Raw genomic sequence first — 23,454 nt, forward strand, 5'->3', positions numbered from 1 at the left:
AGGCGAGTGTGTCTTGGCTATCTGGCTGGGCATCAAATTCCCATAATCTCTTCTGCCCTGACTTGTAAAAGGCTCTCAGTTCAGTTGAGTTGCTCAGTCGTGTCCAACTCTTTGCGACCCCATGGACTGCAGCACACCAGGCCTCCCTGTCCATCACCAGCTCCCGGAGTTCACTCAAACTCACATCCATTGAGTCAGTGATGCCATCCAACCATCTCATCCTCTGTCGTCCCCTTCTCCTCCCGCCTTCAATCTTTCCCAGCATCAGGGTCTTTTCTAATGAGTCAGTTCTTTGCATCAGGTGGCCAAAGTATTGGAGTTTCAGCTTCAGCATCAGTAAAAAACTCTAAGCACCAATATTTGTCCTACCTTGGAGCGTGGAATGGGAGGAAAAAGGAAAAAGGAGCAAGGATGTGGAGGAGAGAGGGTTCAGGGAATCTAACGTCAAGTCTGGACCTTCTTCATCTATCTTAATTTTTATTGAGCAACCAATCATATTCTGTTACTTTCTGTGAAATCATTCTATAAATGTATTGTATTAGTAAATTCTTTTCTTAGAGAGGCTTCCTTAGTAGCTCAGATGGTAAAGAATATGCCTGCAATGCAGGAGACCTGGGTTTGATCCCTGGGTTGGGGAAGGTCCCCTGGAGGAGGGCCCCAACCCACTTCAGTGTTCCTGTCTGGAGAATCCCCATGGACAGAGGAGCCTGGAGGGCTACAGTCCATGGGCTCACAAAGAGTCGGGGACAACTGAGCAAATAAGCACACAAATTCTTTTCTTGGAATAGTTTCTGAGGCATGTTCAAAATTTAAATTTCTTCCACCCATATTTCTCTGGATTTTCTCTATCAATAATTAATATAACCTTTTTTCCCCCAAATCTCATACTTGTGAGATTAGAGAAATGCTCACTTATTTTTATTTCTATGTAAAGTGACGAGTACTTAACTTGCATGAGAGAATTTTTACATATACTGCTTATACTTTAGAATAATGACCTATTTTAACCTGACATGAATTCAGAAGGTGTAGTATATTAGGAAATTAGCGATCAATTTTTCTGACACATATTTCTATTCAATATTTGCTTCCACTCAGCCATAAATATTCTTAAATGAATATAAATATAGATTTTTCAAATAGTAAAGAAGTAGTGTTTAATATTGGTTAAAGTTTCATTAGTATGGACCCTTACAGAAATACTCAGCATTTGGAAATACAAAGTCGTTTCTAACCAAGATTTTTCTTAGCAACATTGCAACAGCAAAAAAACATATTCATAAGGAAAACATTCAAAAATATTTCCCCAAATTGAAAGTAAAGTTCAAAAGAAGCACTTGCTAGCATTTGTTTCTTTAATATTGTTCTTTTCCTAGCAATCTAGTTTTACAAGAACTGGTATCCATTCAGCTAATGTGTGTTCTGCTGGAGGCACATCAGTCTTACTGATACTCTGATACAAAACTGTGTTTTGGTCTGTTAGGCTAATGGCCTTGAGCTTATCTTAATTTAGAATGTGTTCTTTAACAATCTTTCTAATCACTAGTTCCCATTTAAACTGAGACCTTAACTGTTCCAGTGCTGATTCTAATAGCCAGTTGGGAATTATCTTTCTTATCATGACTTCTTCCAACTGACCTGAAAATTGGAATAAAATTATTTTATTAGATTTTTTAAAATCATTTCATGGTATATAATAAACAGCAAGAAGGAAAAGAACAATACCTGATGTTCACTTTCTATGAACCCTTCTGATTTTCTTCCCTTTCTTATTTACCTTTAAGATAAAATCAGGCTTGCTCTTTTCATAATGATCTAATAATTTCAGGTTTTAGAATATGAGTGTGAGTTTTGATGAGGCTTTTTAAAGCCTAAGTTTGAAATACAAATAAACTTTATTTCCTGAATATTACCTTTAAATAATAACCAATAAAATTTCTCCTATGTAGTCCATGACTAAATCTTTCCTTAAAATTGTATTATAATCCTTTGGATCTTTCTATGTTCTTCATCATTTTCTGTGGAACCCAAGAAGAAAAGGTATGGAGATAACAATATTTATCTTGACATCACTGGCATAAGTTCTTTGCAATGGGAAGCAGGATCAAAGGCTGAGCAATTAAAATTAAGAAACACAGAGAGGAGTTAAATCTTCCTGGCAGTAGGTGCAATTCTTTCCTAGTCAAAAAGTATCTAAAATTTCTTATTTAAGTGTAGTGAGACATATTTTTTGTAATGTCATTAAATTCAGCCTGCTTATTTAGATGAAAGGGTTTTGCTGTGTTGTCTTCATTAAGATAAACATTTTCTATGATTAGTATAGAGACTATAGACAATTAATCAGGCAGCAACTGTCCTCTCTAAGGAGGGAGGTTGCCTCATAGGTTTTACTGCAGTGGTTCAGCTTTTCCGTTTGTTGCCTTGCCTTTAATACAAAGACAAATTGATCTCTATTCACTTTGATATTATACATGCTTCTCTATATTCTATATAAAGCTTGACTTTCAAGAAAAGATTTACGATAGTGCTGCTCGAAAAGTTAAGAATAGTGGACTCCTTTAGTATCTGCTTAAGTGTATCCTTCTCTTACCTATAACATTGCCAGGAGACTCTATGCTTTTCTTTATGTCCTATTGATCGATTAAAAGAAGCAAAACAATGTCTGCTATCATATCACATTTTGGCAAGAGACTACTCTTTACTTTTTTTAATTGTTGTGTCTATGAAAATATTCCCATGTCTATACAATTTACACATAAGCCCATAGCTGTATTATGCTCTGATGTTTGAAGATAACTTTATAATGTCATTATTTAATAAACAATGTATAAAACAGTAGAAGAGTTACATCAATTTTTATTTAAGCAAAATAAATGACTTGTGACAAATAACCTTTTACTTCCTTTTTTATTATACGCTTTGAGCTCTTGAAGCTCTAAATGTTAAATATTCAGAGATTTTTCTGTTTTTTTGAGACAGTTGTTAAATCACTGGCAGTTTGAAACAAGTCATGGCATAGATATCTGCACCAAGAAAATCATAAAATGCTACAATTTGGGGCTTGCCCCAAACTCCTTCCTTTCCTCCAACACACAGTTTCCTAGTACACCACACCAAATTCTTGTCAATGTTTATTTCTATTTTAGGTGCTGGTATAAATATCCAACATAAATTTTTCATATAACAAGCATTGCCTGTATACTGTCATTCATTAAGAAGTTTACTATTAATAGTTGTTGAATTAAAAATGCCAACTTTTATTGTCCTAGTAACTAAAATAATATCTTCTAGAAAATTATGTGGAACAGTGAATTATCTCTTTTATTTACAGTGATCGTGGAAAGTGGAAATATAATCTCTTTTGTGGCTTATATTAATTCTGGATATTGTAAGATTTATAGAAATATCATAGGACTTTCAAAACCCCAATCAGGAAAAGTGGTAAGTTTTAAACCTATGTATTTTTTTTAACCGATTAATCTACTTTAATAAATAGGAGATATTGAACATGTTTTTCTTGTATTTATTGGTCATTTATTATTTGTTTTGTTTTGTGAAACAGCCGTTCAATTTTTTTAACTAATTTTCATTGCATTTATTTTCTTCTTGTTACTGAACTATAATATGTAAAATAAGTTGTAAGATATGTTGAGTTGTAAGACTTAGAAATGACCTAGAAGCACATTAAAAGATGCTTGACATTATTTATCAAAGAAATGCAAATTAAAACCACAACAAAGTACTTTTATAAGCATATCAGATTGGTTAAACTATAATTAACATATAACCCAGAAATTCCATTCTAAATATTTACTCAAGAGAAATAAAATATGCATTTACCAAAAGACTTACATGAATCTTCATATGTCAAAAAATAAGTAATAATCTTAATGTCCATTGACAATTAAATGAATGGAAACATTGTGGTATATTCCTTCATTGGAATATCATGCCTCAAAGGCACACAAGTATATGGATGAATCTGGAAGCATTCAGTTCAGTTCAGTAGCTCAGTCGTGTCCGACTCTTTGCGACCCCATGAATCACAGCACGCCAGGCCTCCCTGTCCACCACCCACTCCCAGAGTTCACTCAAACTCATGTTCATCAAGTCGGTGATGCCATCCAGCCATCTCATTCTCTGTCGTCCCCGTCTCCTCCTGCCCCCAACCCCTCCTAGCATCAGACTCTTTTCCATTGAGTCAACTCGTCACATGATGTGGCCAAAATATTGGAGTTTCAGCTTTAGCATCAGTCCTTCCAATGAACACCCAGGATCGATCTCCTCTAGAATGGACTGGTTGGATTTCCCTGCAGTCCAAGGGCCTCTCAAGAGTCTTCTCCAGCACCACAGTTCAAAAGCATCAATTCTTCAGCGATCAGCTTTCTTCACAGTCCAACTCTCACATCCATACATGACCACAGGAAAAACTATAGCCTTGACTAGACGGACCTTGGTTGGCAAAGTAATGTCTCTGGTTTTTAATATGCTATCTAGGTTGGTCATAACTTTCCTTCCAAGGAGTAAGCGTCTTTTAATTTCATGGCTGCAATCAGCATCTGCAGTGATTTTGGAGCCAAAAAAATAAAGTCTGACACGGTTTCCACTGTTTCCCCATCTATTTCCCCTGAAGTGATGGGACCAGATGCCATGATCTTCGTTTTCTGAATGTTCTGGAAGCATTAGGTTGGGCAAAAAAGTGAAACTCAGAGGAATGCGTTCTGTATGATTTTAGTTTTATGAAGTTCTAGAATAGGCAAGTTCTAGTTTAAACTGGATTTAGAAAAAGGCAGAGGAATCAGAGATCAAATTTCCAACATACATGGATCATAGAAAAAACAAGGGAAATCCAGAAAAATCATCTACTTCTGCTTCATTGACTACGCTAAAGCTTTTGACTGCAACAGTTAGAATTGGACTGGTTCAAAATTTTGAAAAGAGTACATCAAGTTGTATATTGTCACCATGCTTATTTAACTCATATGCAGAGTACATCATGTGAAATGCTGGGATGAAGCAAAGCTGGAATGAAGATTGCCAGGAGAAATATCAATAACTTCATATATGCAGATGACACCACCCTTATGGCAGAAAGCATAAGGAATTAAAAAATCTCTTGATGAAGGTGAAAGAGGAGAGTGAAAAACCTGGCTTAAAACTGAGCATTCAAAAAAGAAAATCATGGCATCCGGTCCCATCACTTCATGGCAAATAGATGAACAAACAATGGAAACAGTGACAGATTTTATTGTTTTGGGTGCCAAAATCACTGCAGATGGTGACTGCAGCCATGAAATTAAAAGACACTTGCTCCTTGGAAGAAAAGCTATGGCCAACCTAGACAGCATATTAAAAAGCAGAGACCTTACTTTGCCAACAAAGGTCCATCTAGTCAAAGCTATGTTTTTTCCAATAGTCATGTATAGATGTGAGAGTTGGACCATAAAGAAAGCTGAGCACCAAAGAATTGATGCTTTTGAATTGTGTGCTGGAGAAGACTCTTGAGAGTTCCTTGGACAACAAGGAGGTCCATCCAGCCCATCCTAAAGGAAATCAGTCCTGAATATTCATTGGAAGGACTGATGCTGAAGCTGAAGCTCCAAGACTTTGGCCACCTGATTTGATTGGAAAAGACCTTGATTCTGGGAAAGATTGAAGGTGAGAGGAAAAGGGGGTGAGAGAGGATGAGATGGTTGGATGGTATCACCGACTCAATGGACATGAGTTTGAGCAAACTCCAGGAGATGGTGATGGACAGGGAAGCCTGGCATGCTGCAGATCATGGGTCTGCAAAGAGTCAGACTGAGTGATTGAACTGAACTGAACTGATAACCAGCAGATAGGATGAATTGAAATAATTTTTTAAATATATATATATTTAAATTAGAGGATAATTACTTTACCATATTGTGATGGTTTTTGACATACATTAAGCCTGGCATACTGCAGTCCATGGGGTCTCAAAGAGTTACCCCAGACAAACTAAGTATACTAAATTATGATTGCTAAATGTTATCCTTGAATTAATGGAATTATTTCAAAGTTTCATAAACATCTTGGTGGATAAAACATTTAATTTGTAGATCAGTAATCTACAGTGCTTTCAGTTATTTTAGATATGCTGAAGTTCTCTTATCAATCTACTATTTTTCTAATAAAATTTAAGTATATGTATGAATAAGTGTCCTCTTGATTTATGTGAAAATGCGAATTTATTTTAAATAACATGTACCCAAATGATTTATGAAAAGTAAATTTCTGGTAATAATAATATTTATCCATTATATGAAAGTGATTTCATTAAACATTATCTGTATCTATTACAGAAAAAATTTCAGAAACTTGTTTATATGGGTAGACTAAATGAGAAGGAGTCTTTCGGTGAGATAAGTGTTCTTCTTCAAGTTCCTTTCACATGTACAATAGTTACTGGAAAAGATGTTGAGCTGGCAATTATTGAAGATAAGGACCTACATGGTAAATACATACATGCCTTTTATTTAAACTATTCTGCCATTTTAGTTGATAAGTTTTTGATGAGAGTAGTTGTATTTCACAGACAAATTAGGATACTCAGCTAAGTATGGATGTATGTGTGTTATTTACAGAGAAAACATACTTATATATAATCCCATTTATAACTTTATAGTTTATCTGAATTAATTGTGCTACTTTTAAAATTTATTAGCAATATTTTAAAAGACTGGGATTGTACATTACGAAAGTCTCTTTGTTAATTCCCACTATCATGAATAGCAACATTTCCTCCCTGTCTAGATTTTTTAAAATCACTGCTTCTTTGTTTCTTGTTCATGTCAGTTTTGTACTATCCTCCATTATATAATCTAGATGAAGTGTATATGAAAATTCATGGCTTGCAGTACTTAAGCTTTTACCTCAAATTTAATTTAAAAATTTTTTAATTAAATATAGCTGATTTATAATGTTGTGCTGGTTTCAGGTGTACAACAAAGCAAAGTGAATCAGTTATACATATACATACATCCACACGTTTTTTTTTCCTTTTTAGATTATTTTCCCAAATAGGCCATTACAGAGTATTGAATAGAGTTCCCTGTGCTATACAGCTGTTTCTTATTATTTGTCTGTTTTATTACTATATACCGAAGTGTAGATGTCAATCCCAATCTCCCAGTTTATCCCTGTTTATCCGCTGGTAACCAAGAGTTTTCTACATTTGTGACCATACTTCTGCTTTGTAAACAAGTTTATTTATACCACTTTCACTTAGATTCCACATTTAAGTAATATCATGTGACATTTATCTTTGTCTGATTTACTTCAATCAGTATGACAATATCTTAAGTCCATCCATGTTGCTGTAAATGGCAGTGTTTTGTTCTTTTTTGTGACTGAGTAATATTCCATTGCATATATGTACCACTCCTTCTTTATCCATTCTGCTTTCTGTGGACATTTACATTGATTCCATGATCCGAATCTTGTAAACAGTGCTGCAGTGAACTTTGGGGTGCATTTTATCTTTCTGAATTATGTTTTTCTCTGGCTGTATTCCTAGGAGTGGGATTGCTGGGTCATATAGTAATTTAATTTTTAGTTTTTTAGAAGACACTCTATACTGTTCTTCTCAATGGCTATATATTCCCACCAGCAGTGTGGGAAGCTTCCCTTTTCTGTACACACTCTCCAGATTTTATAGTTTCTGCATTTTTTTGATGATGGCCATTCTGACCATGTGAAGTGATATGTTACTGTAGTTTTTATCTCTCTAATAATTAGTGATGCTAAAATTTTAGAGCTCTAGAGGTACTGGAAGAATAATCATCCAGTCATGTGTGATTGACCCTCCAAATACTATAAATATTCAAATAGAATATGCACTTGAATTTGAAATAGAAATGATAACATTGATTAAAATGTTTAGAAACATAAAAATTAACATAGGTGAGAGATTTACTTTAAATAAGATTAATTAGAAATTTTTTTCATATTATTTATGTATGATTTGGCTGAATTCTTTTTTATGAATTTCAAGATTTTTTTTTAATGTTTCTTAAGAGAATATGTGGAGAAGGAAATGGCAACCCACTCCAGTGTTCTTGCCTGGAGAATCCCAGGGATGGGGGAGCCTGGTGGGCTTCCGTCTATGGGGTCACACAGAGTCGGACACGACTGAAGTGACTTAGCAGCAGTAGCAGCAAGAGAATATGTATCCCCTACCTTTTTAACTCTGATTTTGTTTAGCTTCAAATTCATGTGTCTACTTTTAGTAGATATCGGTTTGAAATTGCATTGACTAATTCTTTCCTTTTATGACATTCAACTACCAAACCTCTCAAGGTACATGTCACTTAATATGTTCAGTTCAGTTCAGTTCAGTTCAGTCGCTCAGTCATATCCGACTCTCCGCGACCCCATGAATCACAGCACGCCAGGCCTCCCTGTCCATCACCAACCCGCGGAGTTCACTCAAACTCATGTTCACAGAGCCGGTGATGCCATCCAGCCATCTCATTCTCGGTCGTCCCCTTCTCCTCCCGCCCCCAACCTTTCCCAGCATCAGAGTCTTTTCCAGTGAGTCAACTCGTCGCATGAGGTGGCCAAAATATTAGCCTTTGCCCTGCTTCATTCCGTGCTCCAAGGCCAAATTTGCCTGTTACTCCAGGTGTTTCTTGACTTCCTACTTTTGCATTCCAGTCCCCTAGAATGAGTTCAGTTCAGTTCAGTCGCTCAGTCGTGTCCGACTCTTAGCGACCCCATGAACCACAGCATGCCAGGCCTCCCTGTCCATCACCAACTCCCGGAGTTCACTCAAACTCATGTCCATCGAATCAGTGATGCCATCCAGCCATCTCATTCTCTGTCGTCCCCGTCTCCTCCTACCTCAATCGCTCCCAGCATCAGAGTCTTTTCCAGTGAGTCAACTCGTCGCATGAGGTGGCCAAAATATTGGAGTTTCAGCTTTAGCATAAGTCCTTCCAATGAACACCCAGGATTGATCTCCCTTAGAATGGGCTGGTTGGATCTCCTTGCAGTCCAAGGGACTCTCAAGAGTCTTCTCCATCACCAGAGTTCAAAAGCATCAATTCTTCGGCGATCAGCTTTCTTCACAGTCCAACTCTCACATCCATACATGACCACGGGAAAAATCATAGCCTTGACTAGACGGACCTTGGTTGGCAAAGTAATGTCTCTGCTTTTTAATATGCTATCTAGGCTGGTCATAACTTTCCTTCCAAGGAACAAGCGTCTTTTAATTTCATGGCTGCAGTCAGCATCTGCAGTGATTTTGGAGCCCCCAAAAATAAAGTCTGACACGGTTTCTACTGTTTCCCCATCTATTTCCCAAGAAGTGATGGGACCAGATGCCATGATCTTTTTTTCTGAATGTTGAGCTTCAAGCCAACGTTTTTACTCTCCTCTTTCACTTTCATCAAGAGGCTTTTGAGTTCCTCTTCACTTTCTGCCATAAGGGTAGTGTCATCTGCATATCTGAGGTTATTGATATTTCTCCCGGCAATCTTGATTCCAGCTTGTGCTTCTTCCAGCCCAGCGTTCCTCATGATGTACTCCATATAAGTTAAATAAGCAGGGTTATAATATACAACCTTGACATACTCCTTTTCCTATTTGGAACTAGTCTGTTGTTCCATGTCCAGTTCTAACTGTTGCTTCCTGACCTGCATACAGGTTTCTCAAGAGGCAGGTCAGGTGGTCTGGTATTCCCATCTCTTTCAGAATTTTCCACAGTTTATTGTGATCCACACAGTCAAAGGCTTTGGCATAGTCAATGAAGCAGAAATAGATGTTTTTCTGGAACTCTCTTGCTTTCTCCATGATCCAGCAGATGTTGGCAATTTGATCTCTGGTGCCTCTGCCTTTTATATGTAGTAACTACTACTTATATTTACATTAGTCTCATTTGACATAGGCTAGATATTCCTTTTCACGTACTAATTATGTTAACTGATGCAAGGTAAATACACTTTGGACTCTTTTGTGTAAAGCAGCATGTCACACATGAAAGTCCTTGTTTCAAGCATGTATCTGAATCCTCTTTGTCATCTGGCAAACTGAATTTTAAGTTTAATAAATAAAGGAATAGTTTAAGTTTTATTTGAGTTTTTGTGAGTATTGTTCATATTTTTAAATTCCATGTATTTGTTCATTTGGAACTGATGTTATAAACCTACTTACATGTTGTGTGATTAATTAAACATTTAGTTTTCCAGTAATACATTTTACAATGCCTTTTCAAATTTACTGTATTGAACAATCTTTGATAGATTGCAACATAATCCACATATGAGAAGAAAACATTTTGTTAGGTATATAGTTCATACGCTATTTGCTCCCATATAAATTATGTTAAAGAACCAATATCACTTAAATGATCCAGTTTATTAATGATATTTAGTAAATACCCTAAGGAAGCAGTGCAGTCACTATATTTTCACCTGGGATAAGTAGAACAGAATTCAAAAAGCATAAAAGAGTGCATAATTTATAAATATTATATCTGGAGTATTATTTATATAACTATATAATCATAGAGGAAACTGTTCAGTAATTAATTGGACATTTTTAAAAGGACTTGAAGTACGATTTTTTTTTTCATTTAGACTGTTAACTTTTGGAAAATAGCAAATAACTTGCTTTGTAATCTATGTACATGCTTCTCAGATGTTACCTTAAATGTCTAAAAAAACTGAGAACAAGATTATTAAGTTTAAGCAATATAAGTATATATTTTCTTGATATAATGACACTGGGAATTTAGCTTATCTGATTACTATTTTTATTAAGGTAATATATCTTTGCCCAGATGCAGAATTTATACCTCAAGTCATTTAGATTAAAATTATACATACCAGCTGCCTTAATTTTATTGACATCTGAAATTCTCATCATACCATTAAAACAAGTATACTACTTTTGTAATGAGAAATAATTGTTTTCATGTAAAAAATGGATTGCCACTGTTATTAATTATATCTCATTCATCCATGAATAGCTGTAAAATTAAGAGAGAGCTATGGAATTAAATGGGCTTTTCTGAAAGGAAAATTCCAATTTCAAGATGTCATCAGTACACACTATCTGAATGCTATTGTTTGTTTTCTTATTAGGAAGAGTATCAAAAGACTTTTATAATAATTATTTTAATCAAAAACCTAGGAAACCAGATTTTGTCTTTTATCATAGATAGGTCTTTTAGATGTTTTAGGAGCAATGAATGTATTCTTATTGGAAAGATCTCCATCCCAACACCCTCGGTATTTCTCCTGTCTGCTGAGACAAGTTATAACCAGGTGTCTCCTTGGTAACAAAGTTAACCAGAAGAGCTTAGACTCTTGAATGATTTGCTACAGTAACTATGTTTTCCTCTCCTCTTTGTTTTTTGTTTCTGTTTAATGATAAAATTGTTGTATAAATATACATTTCCCAGTTAAAAATAAGGTATGACACAATAATTTTTGTCTTGAAATCCTTTTTACTCATTACTAATAATGTCAATGAAGAAATAGAAATTAATTTGAGGTTAATTTTTGTTTTATTTTGGACAAAGTTTTGTGTGAAAACAATATATTTCATGTAACTCTTCCTCAGAAACTAATGGAGTAAAACTTCATTCAATTCACTAGGAATTTCATAAACATATTGAAGAAAAATGCATTGTTAATGATAAAAACAAATATTTTAAACATTTTGCAGACATGTAGAAGTAGTTCATAGTTGGGGAATTAAGTTTTTTTTATGAAATATCACATATCTTATACATTATATATATGAATAAATGATAACATTAATCAGAAAACAAGGTTGACCTTGGAATTTTAATTATTTATATTAGCTACAGATAAATTTTGTAAAGTTTATGTTGTTTATTTTGCATAATGAAGTCAATGTTTTGCTTGGGTATTTTCAATAATTTGTTTCTTAAACAAAATATTAAACCATTTCAGTTTATGGTTTTGGGGATGACAGAGTTGACTTAAGTCTATTATAAGAAAAGAAGCAGAAAGATCTATAATACTCTATTCTCAATTTTAGACTTGCTGATGCTCTACTTTATACTACACATTAAGCTACTTGTTCTACTAAATGCTGTTCTATCATAAATGTAACCCTTGATGAATTATGTAGTCAGTGATTCAAAGGTTCTGTGTTTGCACTGTTCTGCCATGTCCCTCAGCAAGAAGGTATACTTGTAAGGAGGATTATTTGCTATTAGTGAAAATGATCTTACACAATTTGGGCACATTTAGTCAAAAAAATTTAACTGCAACCATTTTGCATTCTTGCAGAAAAAATTAAAATGCTACTCTGGGTTTTTGGGTGCTTCTATTAAAATATAACCACAAACTACTATAGACACAAAAGAAATAACTGGTTTATTGAACAAGTTCAACTTTGCATTCACAAAGCAAGTGTGCAATGTCTTCCATATTCTTTGATAATTTTTCAGCGAGAGGAGTTTTTCCCCTGCCCTTGGACTTCCCTGGTGGCTCAGACGGTAAAGTGTCTGCTACAGTGGAGGAGACACAGGTTCAATCCCTGGTTTGGGAAGATCTCCTGGAGAAGGAAATGACAACCCACTCCAGTATTCTTGCCTGGAAAATCCCGTGGACAGAGGAACCTGGTGGCCTACAGTCCATAGGGTCCCAAAGAGTCGGACATGACTGAGCGACTTCACTTTCACTTTAAAAAAAGTATAATGATTTTATGAATACTCCTAAGTCATAAAATATGCTAAAATTTATTTTTAGTTTGCAAATATTCTCAACTGAAGTATTAATGCATCTAACTTGATAAAAAGCACGTATCCAAATTCCATGCAGTGTTGACGGGCTTGCTACATTCTTGTTCCTTGTTTTCTTGCTGCTTGTCAGCTGGGGAATCCTCAGCCACTCGAGGCTGCCCCATTCACCAGCCCTCTCCATCTCAGCAATGGAAAACTCCTATCTGATCTCTCACACTGAGTCATTCAAATTTCTTTTCTCTACCAACTGCTTTTAAACAGCTCGTTCTGTGGGTGATCTTGCTAGGTTCATCCAGATAAGCTCTCTAGAAGAAGGGCAACTTGTTAGTAGTCTTACTTTTTTCTGTGAAATCTCTCGATTCTTAATATAACATAGTCTTGGCAGTCATACCATAATCATGCAGGGCACATTAGAACACTGTGACCACACTGCTGGGGGCATAATTACCTCTATGAAAACCATTTCATTAATTTTCTCCTTTGATGAATACAGTATGCTATGGTGAGAATATCATGAGTGTTTCAAATAAAATTTCAGTGTGCTAATTTATATTCTATCATCCTCTGTGGGGCTTCTCTGGTGGCTCAAATGGTAATCTGCCTGCAATGAGGGAGACCTGGGTTTGACCCCTGGGTTGGGAAGATCCCCTGGAAAAGGGCATGGCAACCCAGTCCAGTATTCTTGCTGGAGAAGTCCATGGATAGAGGAGCCTGGTGGACTACAGTTCATGGGGTCCCTGGGGTCATAAAGAGTTGGACATGACTGAACGACTGAACACATCATCTTCTGTGAATTGTGGTTGTAAGAAATTACCCTAACCCCTAGATTCCAGTGTTTTAAAGTAAAACTTGGTATAACAATAATTACTTTCTAGAAATATCCTGACCCAGGTGAAAGCACTTAGAAAAGCATCAGACATACATTCAGACTTGCATAGTCATATTTGGAAATTTTACTAGAAATCTGCATATTGGGTAATCAAAATAGCTAACTTTAGTGATCAAAATAGCTAACTGAATTAAATTGCTTTATTTGCATTATTGTCTAACGTGTCAGAGCACATCTTGGAAACCAGCTTTCAAGGCTCACAATTATATAATACTAAGCATTGGTATTTATTAATTTATGTGTGAATAGTCCTGGGAAGTAGAATCATTCTACTTAGAATGTAATACAAAAATACGTGTTATACTAAAATACTATTTATGGAAGTAAAGGTTTTTTTAAACATATATAAATAAGTAAAACATATATAAAGAAGTGAAACTTAGATGGTGAGGAAATGTTTCAGTATTGTAATTGGTTTAGCTGAACGGCAGTAACCCAGAAGTATGACTGATATTCAGTTATTTACATCAGGTCCTTTCCAGAAAGATTTTTATAAGGACCAGAGCAATGATGTCAGGAAAGAATAAAAAAAGGTAACCATACCAACTTGAAGGTGAGAAAGAACTGGAACCCCTACACACTTCCCACTTCACAGATTAACAATCAGCGGTCAGTGCACTGGCAATGGCACCTTGTGTAGGCTGTTCCTGTTGCAAGATTTTCAATACACTTTACCTTCTTTGTCCCCACCCAGAGTTATTCTCCAGGACTCAGCAGAGATTTTATGAGCTACCTATCACTCTTCCACTATAATTATTGTTCTGTTTAAGATAACCAGATTTAATTTATCTAGTTTACAACTGAGAACACTGTTAAATAATCTGGTACCAGTGTTGGATTACTGGCAGTGACATAACCCCAACATGTAAATCAATTTGCTGAAGGACTCTGTTATTCTTGGTAGAAAATTGAAATTTGGTTGACATGCTTGGTTAGATTATGGTTTGTTGTACATTTGGAATAAGAGCAATATCTTTAAGAATTTGTTAGTAAAATATCAGGATGTTGCAACATGCTGATTAATTATTATGGCCATCATATATATTTTCCAAGAAAGAGACAAGTTTAGGCCTCTCTGGACACAAGGAATAAAGAAAAGACAGTTTTTTAAATAAACATTTCCCCCCTGTTGAGCTAAACTTGATATCCAGATTGATATCAGAATTTCAATTGCTGATAACTGGATTCTTTGCATTGCTGGAAAATACACTGTAATCCAAATTTAAGGTCTGATAACTGACAGAAAGATAGAATTCTTAGAAGATAAGATTACTTAAAATATAAGTATGAACTCTTAACCTTGTTTTAAATACCTCTGGTTAACCCCGTGGTTTCAACTTTGGCTGCACATGCCTTTTTAAAAAAATAATGATGCTTTGTTTCCAGCCCTGAAATTCTTATTTAATTAATTTTTCTTAGAAAGTATTGTGAGCATTAGATTTTAAGACATTCCCTAGGTAATTCTTGAACAACAATTCTTTCTTATTGAAGAAGTCTCTGGAATGTAGCCTGCAGGACAGAATCATGTAGGTTTTGGTTATCTTGGTTTGTGAACTAGAGGGTACTTAGTACACCAAGGCTCGCAGTGAGTAGACAGGAAGCCCTCCATAACAAAAACTGCCTGTGTCATCTTTGGGCACAGTTCCTAGCCAACTGGATAAAACTGAAATAAGTATATTGGGGCCTATTGAGGTTTTAAAGATAATCATATTAACATAAAACAAGGCTGTAAAGTCCCATATTCTTCTCACAGTTAAATGAAATAGTTTGTTCATTTCCTAGAACAATGCCTCACCCAAGGCAGGCACTCCCTGAAGGGAAGTGTTGGTTTGATCATTATTATCACTATTATCACTGTTATCTTCACTCCTCCTCCTCCTACCATTGGGAGTAAAAGAGTGAGTGTGTTCTAAGTAAATCCAGGGGCTATCTCAACCAGTTTTAAAGTGTGTTTTTTATTGCTGCAGCACACAAGGTTTGTGTTTTTACAGTTCCTTTAGATCCCTGGCCGTAGTGGCTTCAGTCGTGTCTGACTCTCTGTGACCCCACAGACTGTAGCCCACCAGGCTCCTCAGCCCATGGCATTCTCCATGCAAGGATACTGGAGTGGACAGTCGTTTCCTTTTCCAGGGAAACTGCCAGACTCAGGGACCGAAACCAAGTCTCCTGCGTCTCCTGCATTGTAGGTAGATTCTTTACCGCTGAGCCACTGGGGAAGCACAGATGGTTTATTATTGCCTCAGAGCAGATTACCGACGTTCTTAATCTTTGATTTTTGTGAGACCTGAGTGAGTCAGTAACCGCATGGTTTGTGTTCTGAAATAGTAACACATGGAAGGAATAAAGCAAGGGAGACATCGTGAGAATTACTCATGCTGTGCATCTCTTGAACACTCCATCCTTGAGCCATGACAGCTTATTTGGCATGAAATGTGTCTAACAATATCAATGGCAGAAGGAAAGGCTGCATTCAATATTCTGGCCAATATGCCAGGGTCACTATTCCAGAGATTTTCAAACTGTCTCCATTTTTATTGTGATTCACATTAGAAATATTACAATTACAGATATCTGTTTTACCACTGAAAATTTAAGCTCCGGTAAACATCAGATATCTGATAACAGGTGTAATTAGGGAGATTAATCATCCAGTGACAATGTGAAATCTCTGTACATTTGCATCTTACTTTCGGTATATTTCTCTGAGGACCTTGAAGTGGAGCTTTATTTTGGGATTCACCAAAACAACAAGATTTTTTTGATACTTTGCATCATTTGGAAATATATCTTCTTTTAATTAAATAATTATATAGTCAAGAGAGATTTTAGACAACAATTCATTTAATGACCTGTATTACAGTATATTATTTAAGTTGTTGATGCCTACCTTTGTTCATGAATGGGGAATATTTTAAATGTCAAATATCTTGTAAACATCTATAACATGATATTATATTGGTAACTATAGATTGATAAAATATTCAATGGCAAAATCTGCTATGAATTCACTAATATGTGGCTTATATGTGGGTTTACATGCCACTGGTAGCATCTTCATGGCTGCCCATGGCTGCAGACCCAGATTGAGAAACAGGGTATAAAGCAGACTTTTAAAATACCACAGAAGCCCTTTCTTCACCTTTCCCAGTTATGTAAAAAACCTATCTGCATCCTCAAAGTAAATTACATTCTTGCTGGCAATTCTGTGAAGAAGGTATGTGCATTTTTAAGTTTTGTATAAGGAAATATAGTGTACAGTTTAAGTTTATGGCCTCTTTTTGCTCATTATTATATTGGCAAGATTCATTTATATTGTTGCTTACATTAGTATTTTGTTTATTTCTATTGATGAATGATACCCGCTTATCTGATTATACTATACTTTTTAACCAATTCTTTTGTTGATTGATATTGTTGAGTAAATTGGTACTATTTATAATTTGGATTTGTTATGAAAAAACACTGCCATGAACATTTTGACATTCTAGTACATGTCTTTTACTGAGTGTATTTCAGGTAGTCCTGTTTCTCAGAATTGAATTTCTAGGTCATAGTTTAGGCATATATTCAATTTTAGTAAGTACGGAAAAATGATATGTACAAATTTCACCCTTCCTATCAGTCTATAAGAATTCTCATTACTTCCAATCCCTGTGTTTTCTGTCTTCCCAGCAATTTGGATAGGAAGTAATCTCTTTATAGTTTCAGTTTGCATTACCTTGAAGAGTGATAAGGTTAAATGATGGTTAAAATACATTCGTTTGTGATTTGGATGTCCTGTTTGATATCCATTTGTCCATCTGAGTATTGAGTGGCCTGTGTTCTTATTCGTTTGTAGATTTTCAGTCAATTATATGCATGAGTCAGATGTATATACCGCATGTATTTCCTCTCACTCCTTGGTTTGATTTTCTCCTAGTGAATTTTAATGTTTTCATTAGATGAGAAGTTTTTCGCTTTCGTGCAGTCCAGCTCATCATTTCCCCCCTATATAGTGATTTTTATATTCTTTCATTGAAGCTCATGTCTGCCTCATATTCTTAAAGATAGCTGTCTACACTGTCTTGTAGATATGTTTCTTTATTGTTTCACCTTTCCCCTTTAGTTCTCTTCAATACAATATATTTTACATTTTTTTTCTTTTTATTTTATGGTTTGAATTCTTGGTAATTATCTTCTCAAATATTGCTTCTACTGCCTTGTCCACTTTCTGCATGGGATTATGACTCTTGGTATATCAGACATTTTCTGAAATTTTCTCTCTGAATTTTCTTTCCATGCTTCAAGCTAAGCATTTTCTTCTGAGCTATATCAATTCATTAATCTTCTGTGAATAAATCCATATTAATTAATCTTTTAATCTTCTTAATCCTGCCTTTAATTTTTGTTATCTTATTGTTCTGTTACCACCTTTTTCTTTCTTATTAACAAAAACTAGCTAATACTAAAATTCTCTATCCTAAAATGTATTTTCCGTAAACCTATAAATCAAAATTGTTGTAGTCTTTATAATTTCAGCATCTAGATCACCTTCCTAAATCTCTATTTTTTATTTTCTTTTTTACTCTTTTTCTTTTTTGTATGTATTTTTATCTTGTATGGTGATAACCTGGTAATATATGATTGAATCCTAATTATCGTGTAAAAATGTAGTAGGGATACTTTTTATTTCTGAATGATCTTATCTTTCCCATAGATATTTACTTTTGCAAATTTCTGACTTATCTCCTGATCTAGTATTGAAACTGAGCTAATTTGAAGCTCGATTTCAGTTTTTTTCGGGCTGGGCTATTTCAGATTTGCCCTTGTACACTGAGTGTAGCCTTCCAGGATCTGTCATATTAATCAGGCTTCTTAATTGGCCCTGAGCTTCATTTCTCCCTTCCCTGCACTGCAAGACTGCGGAAAGCTTTACACAGCTTCTTCGCCTCATCCACCAACCTCTAGTTATTTCTGAATCTCTAGCCTTTCTCCTGCTTAGAAATCAGCAAACACCAGGAAAGAAAAAACAGCACCAAGGTACAATTTCATTCTCCATTCTCTCTGAGGTTTTTTCCCTCAAATTTTGGTTGTCTTGGTAACTTTCTGATGTCTCCAAAGAGATTTAATGTATTTTACCCAGCTTCTCCAGTTGTTCCCATCAGTAGAGTTGGTCTGAAACAAACTAGTCCATCATAAGCAAAAGCAAAGTCCCAAATAAAATGTAATTTTGATAGGCCTGTTGTGGCTTTTTCTACAAGAATCTGAAGAAACAACAGCTTTCCATTTACACGATGTCACAACTTTCTAACTAAATAATATCAATTATTTTTAGTTTTCTTCAAAGGGCCTGTAGATTCTAGGTAGCATTGTGCTTGCCAGGCATCTTCCTGATTCACTCCCATTTTGAAATGTAGGGGCCCATACTGACCATGAATTTTAGTGTATGCCTTATTAATTCAGAAAATAACAGAATTTTAACTCCTACTACTATACTTGAGATTCCATTTAATTGAAATACTTTTCTGAATCCTTTCTAAGGGCTTTGGGTACTTCTTCTACTCTGCTCCCACAGCTTTTATTATATGATTTTTCATATTTAATTTTAATTATTTGTCTCTCCCTACCACTAGAGTATAGATCCACTGGAGGAAGTCATGGCACCCCCTCCAGTATTCTTGCCCGGAAATATCTTACGGACAGGCTAAAGAATCTCATGGACGGGCGAGCTAAAGTCTATATGGTCACACAGAGACAGACACGACTGAAGGGACTTAGCAGGCACCACTACAATACATGGCTATCCAAAGTCATAGCTATGCTTTATTTATCCTTATTTCTGGCACACAACTGAAGATAAACATTTTTTTTTTTTCAGTTAAAAGTATTTTTATTGAAAAAGCACAAATGCAAAGAAATGAACAGAGGAAAATTTATGCATCGAACCTGGACTGGTCACTTATGATAATATAGATGCTACAGTTCCATTCTCCCCAATAAACATTTTTAATGAATGAATGAATAACATAATTCCCTACATTTCCATGTTTAACTTGCAATTCACGAAAAGTATCAACTCCTTCTATCTATAGTTAAGCTTAGGCATTTCACAGGCAGGATTAGTTGAGTTAAATATATATTCAACTCATTCACAAACATATTTTTAAAAAGTCATTCTACAAAATTCTCACAGTTTGCTATTGCCAAAAGATGCTGATCTATAACCAGCCAGATAAGTTGTTCTTAAAAACATATTAATGAACACAGAGTAAATAATAATCTCCAACCAGAAACTGAATTATTTAAATTTTATTGGGAATTTATTGACAATTTTTTTTTCCTTCTCCTGAGATGTTGTTATTTTTTATTTTAGGATTTTTACATATATTTCTTTAATAATTATATTCATTACTACTTTCTAAATGCCCACCAAGTTTCATGCACTGAAACATTACTGGTAAATTAGTTGAGTTTTCTTCTTAAAAAACCATAGCAGTAATGTGACAAATGCTGTTGTAATGACTTTAGGTACTATTTTCTCATAAATACTAAGATGAATGGCCTTGAAGTGAGTAGCTATAAATAATATTGCTGAAACAGAATGTGATTTTCTGACACAGATGGCTTTTACTGTATAGAGAAATACTTGACATAAGTTTTATTTTTCCTCTCTCATTATTGCAACTGATTAAAATTTTATGAGGATTAACTCGACATTCATTAGTGCTTTTGGGGCACAAGTCCACCAAACTGCCCTTGTCCACTATTAATGATCAGAGGTAACTTCAATACCTTAGATTTATAATACAATAAAGGTCAGGAAAAAAAATTAAATAACTTACTCTGTTTTTTTTTTCAGATTAAACTGAGATATTTACCTCCTTCATTTTGTCCATTTTGACAAATTGGGGAATGACATTCATTTTTTAAATATACTGACTATTTTCTTATAACATCCCAATTCTTCTGATATATTATGTTATTTTATATGTGTTCCTTTTAAATATTAAAACTTGAATGAAGTGACATCTGCAAAGTATAAAAATAACAAAAGCAAAGCAGTTAATACTGGATCAACATATCACATCTGGCCAATGTCTATGGCTAGCATTCTACTCTCAAACGTTAGACAAAAGAGTAACATGTGGGTAAAATGCACAAGTAACTTTTATTAAGACGGCTCTGTGCTCTGATGCTTTAACAATCATCTGCATGTTCTCTCTTCATATATTGTTTTCCAAGTTCATGAGAACCTAGATCTTTATGGTACAATTACCAAGAAAAATATGCATTTTCATAATCTGCTGCTGTGCTGCTAAGTCGCTTCAGTCATGTCCAACTCTGTGCGACCCCATAGACGGCAGCCCACCAGGCTCCCCCGTCCACGGGATTCTCCAGGCAAGAACACTGGAGTGGGTTGTCATTTCCTTCTCCATCATAATATACTAGGAGGCATTATATTTACTTATTTGTGTTTCTTGGTAGTTTAAATTTATTTACCTGTATTTTGAAATGGTTCAAGTTTTAATTCACCTGAAGGTTTGTTTTATTTTTAACAACTAGTGTCATTTTAAGTATTTACTTTGGTGGGTTTTACCCTCTTATTTAATTATAACCCTTGAATTTTAATTGGTGAGCCTAAACAGCTTAACCACCCTTGAACAAATGTTTATGTTATTATTTTGTTTGTCAAATTGTCTTATTTCTTCTTTTATTTTGCTATTCTATTTTAATGTGCCTACAACATACACACCTGGAAATCCTATGTACTGATGGGTGTGGGTAGAAGGTTAGCAAAGGAGGAGTTCATAAATACACACTAATAATAGTATACCTCCAGGTGCTAATACAAGAACTGTTCATTAGACATCACTGCCTACCTTGTTGTGTACTTTTCTTTATACCTTTAGTTGTTTTTTTGTTTTATTTTCAAAATGTATTGCCAGTTTTTATAACCAAAGTAATAAAGCATTTTCTTATTAAAAAAGTAATTTCTGTAATGAGAAACTATGTGCAAGTACTTAGTGATATGATCTCAGTTTACAAGCTGCTCAGAATATATTGCTTGAATGGATAATCCATTTTTGATGATAAAATTGAGTTTCACAAGCAACATTTCCCCAAATGAGTTATAGGTGTGTCAAGAAACTGTTGTTTTCTCGGCCCTCTGGGGCCCGGGTGCCTGATGATACATGTCTGTTTCCTCTAGCAGCAAGCCACTTGGATTGTCAGGCAAAGTGGAGAGGGGTCTTCTGAGTCCCCAGTAAGCCCTGAAGATGGCAAGCAGTGTGAACATCTGGCATCTGTTACCATACCACAAGGCGGGGCGCCGCTCAGGACGCGCCCTCTCGTGTGCGTTGCCTCTTTGGAGATGCAGCGCTGGTTTTTGCTAGAGTGGTGGTTATCTCCAGGAGCACTAATGGGACACCAAGGCCGTGTCAACTACTGGCCCCCAGGTTCAGTTTCTAATTTGGTTAAGTCCAGGTTGTGGCCCAAGAGATAGGTAGTTTTAACTAGGAGCCAGTTGGTACTTGTACTGCTTTGGCACACTTGAAGAACTACTGTGGCCTCTGGTCAGCCTGAAGATTTCCCTAAAATGTCCTGCTTCAGGCTCTTCAAATTCTATAAAGTGGGAAAGTATCAGGTGCCACCATCAGAGAGGCAGTCTCAGAACACAGGCAGGCATCCCTGCAGCTCCTAGAGCCTCCCTTGTCACTGGCTCCTCCCCATGCTGAGCAACAGATTGCTGATGACTAGTTGTTCCAACCACTGGAACTTTCCTAGAGATTTCTTATATTTCTCCCTGCTTCGTTTCAGTGCAACCATTAATTGACATTCTATATTCCTGTCTAAATATCAAGAAATGAGAGTTGTTTTGTTTTTCATGAAGGACTAGGTTACTCAAATAAACCTTCTGCTTAAGAGCTATAAGAAGCTACATAAAATATGTTATAAAAATGGGTATTTGAGCATAAAATATTTTAAAATTTTTTCATTGTCTAGGATGTGGTTAAAAGCATTAGAGTAATGTCAAGAATAATATATGTTTTCATCTCTAGGGTACACTTTTACAAAATAGTAGGATATGTATAAATATGAAATCAATAATAATAATCACTAGAAAATGAAATAACACGAAAACTTTAAAATAAGACAAATGGATAAAATTTTAAAACATGACCTGAGGGGAAAAATAAAAAATAAATAGCAAAATAAAAGCAAAATCCAAGTATATAATGCTTGTAAGAGACAAGAATAACCTAGAAATATTGAAAGAAAAAAAAGGCTACAAAATACTTATCCTGTAAAGAATAACAAAAAAGTGTATACAGAAAACAAAGAAAAGACAAATATCAAAAGAAAATTTTATTAGAGTTAAGTTAAAAAAATGTATAACTATTATCAGAAAGCTAAAACAATTAATATTAGTGTACTGGGAATAATATAGATTCAAATTAAATTTAATACTTTGACATAAACCATTAAAGGAAATAAATAAATTTAAAATATTAAGATATAATATACTTCTCAAATATATAATAAAGTAAGATAAAAATCAGAAAAAATGATAGAGTAAGGACCTACCCAAATCCTTACAATTATGCAGTGGAAGTGACAAATAGATTTAAGGGATTAGATCTGCTGTAGTGCCTAAAGAATAATGGATGGAGGTTCATAACATTGTATAGGAGGTGGTGACCAAAATCATTCCCAAGAAAGAGAAATGCAAAAAGTCAAAATGGTTGTCTGAGGAGGCCTTACAAATAGCTGAGAAAAGAAGAGAAGTGAAATGCAAAGGAGAAAAAGATACATATTCAGACACCTGAATGCAGAGTTCCAA

At 35.1% G+C, this 23,454-nt stretch overlaps 1 protein-coding gene across 1 annotated transcript in view; it reads left to right on the forward strand.

The window, feature by feature from the left end:
• The window catches only part of CNBD1 (cyclic nucleotide binding domain containing 1), a 500,682-nt gene that overhangs the window by 407,901 nt on the left and 69,327 nt on the right, over positions 1-23,454 (forward strand). Inside the window, exons 9-10 of the mRNA XM_088844600.1 lie at positions 3,332-3,441; positions 6,327-6,477. Coding sequence (XP_088700726.1) covers positions 3,332-3,441; positions 6,327-6,477 — 261 coding nt within the window. The remainder of the gene's footprint in view (positions 1-3,331; positions 3,442-6,326; positions 6,478-23,454) is intronic.

The sequence above is a fragment of the Moschus berezovskii genome, chromosome 16, assembly GCF_049115385.1.
Source record: "Moschus berezovskii isolate FMDL1 chromosome 16, NW_MosBer_1.0, whole genome shotgun sequence".
Lineage (NCBI taxonomy): Eukaryota > Metazoa > Chordata > Mammalia > Artiodactyla > Moschidae > Moschus > Moschus berezovskii.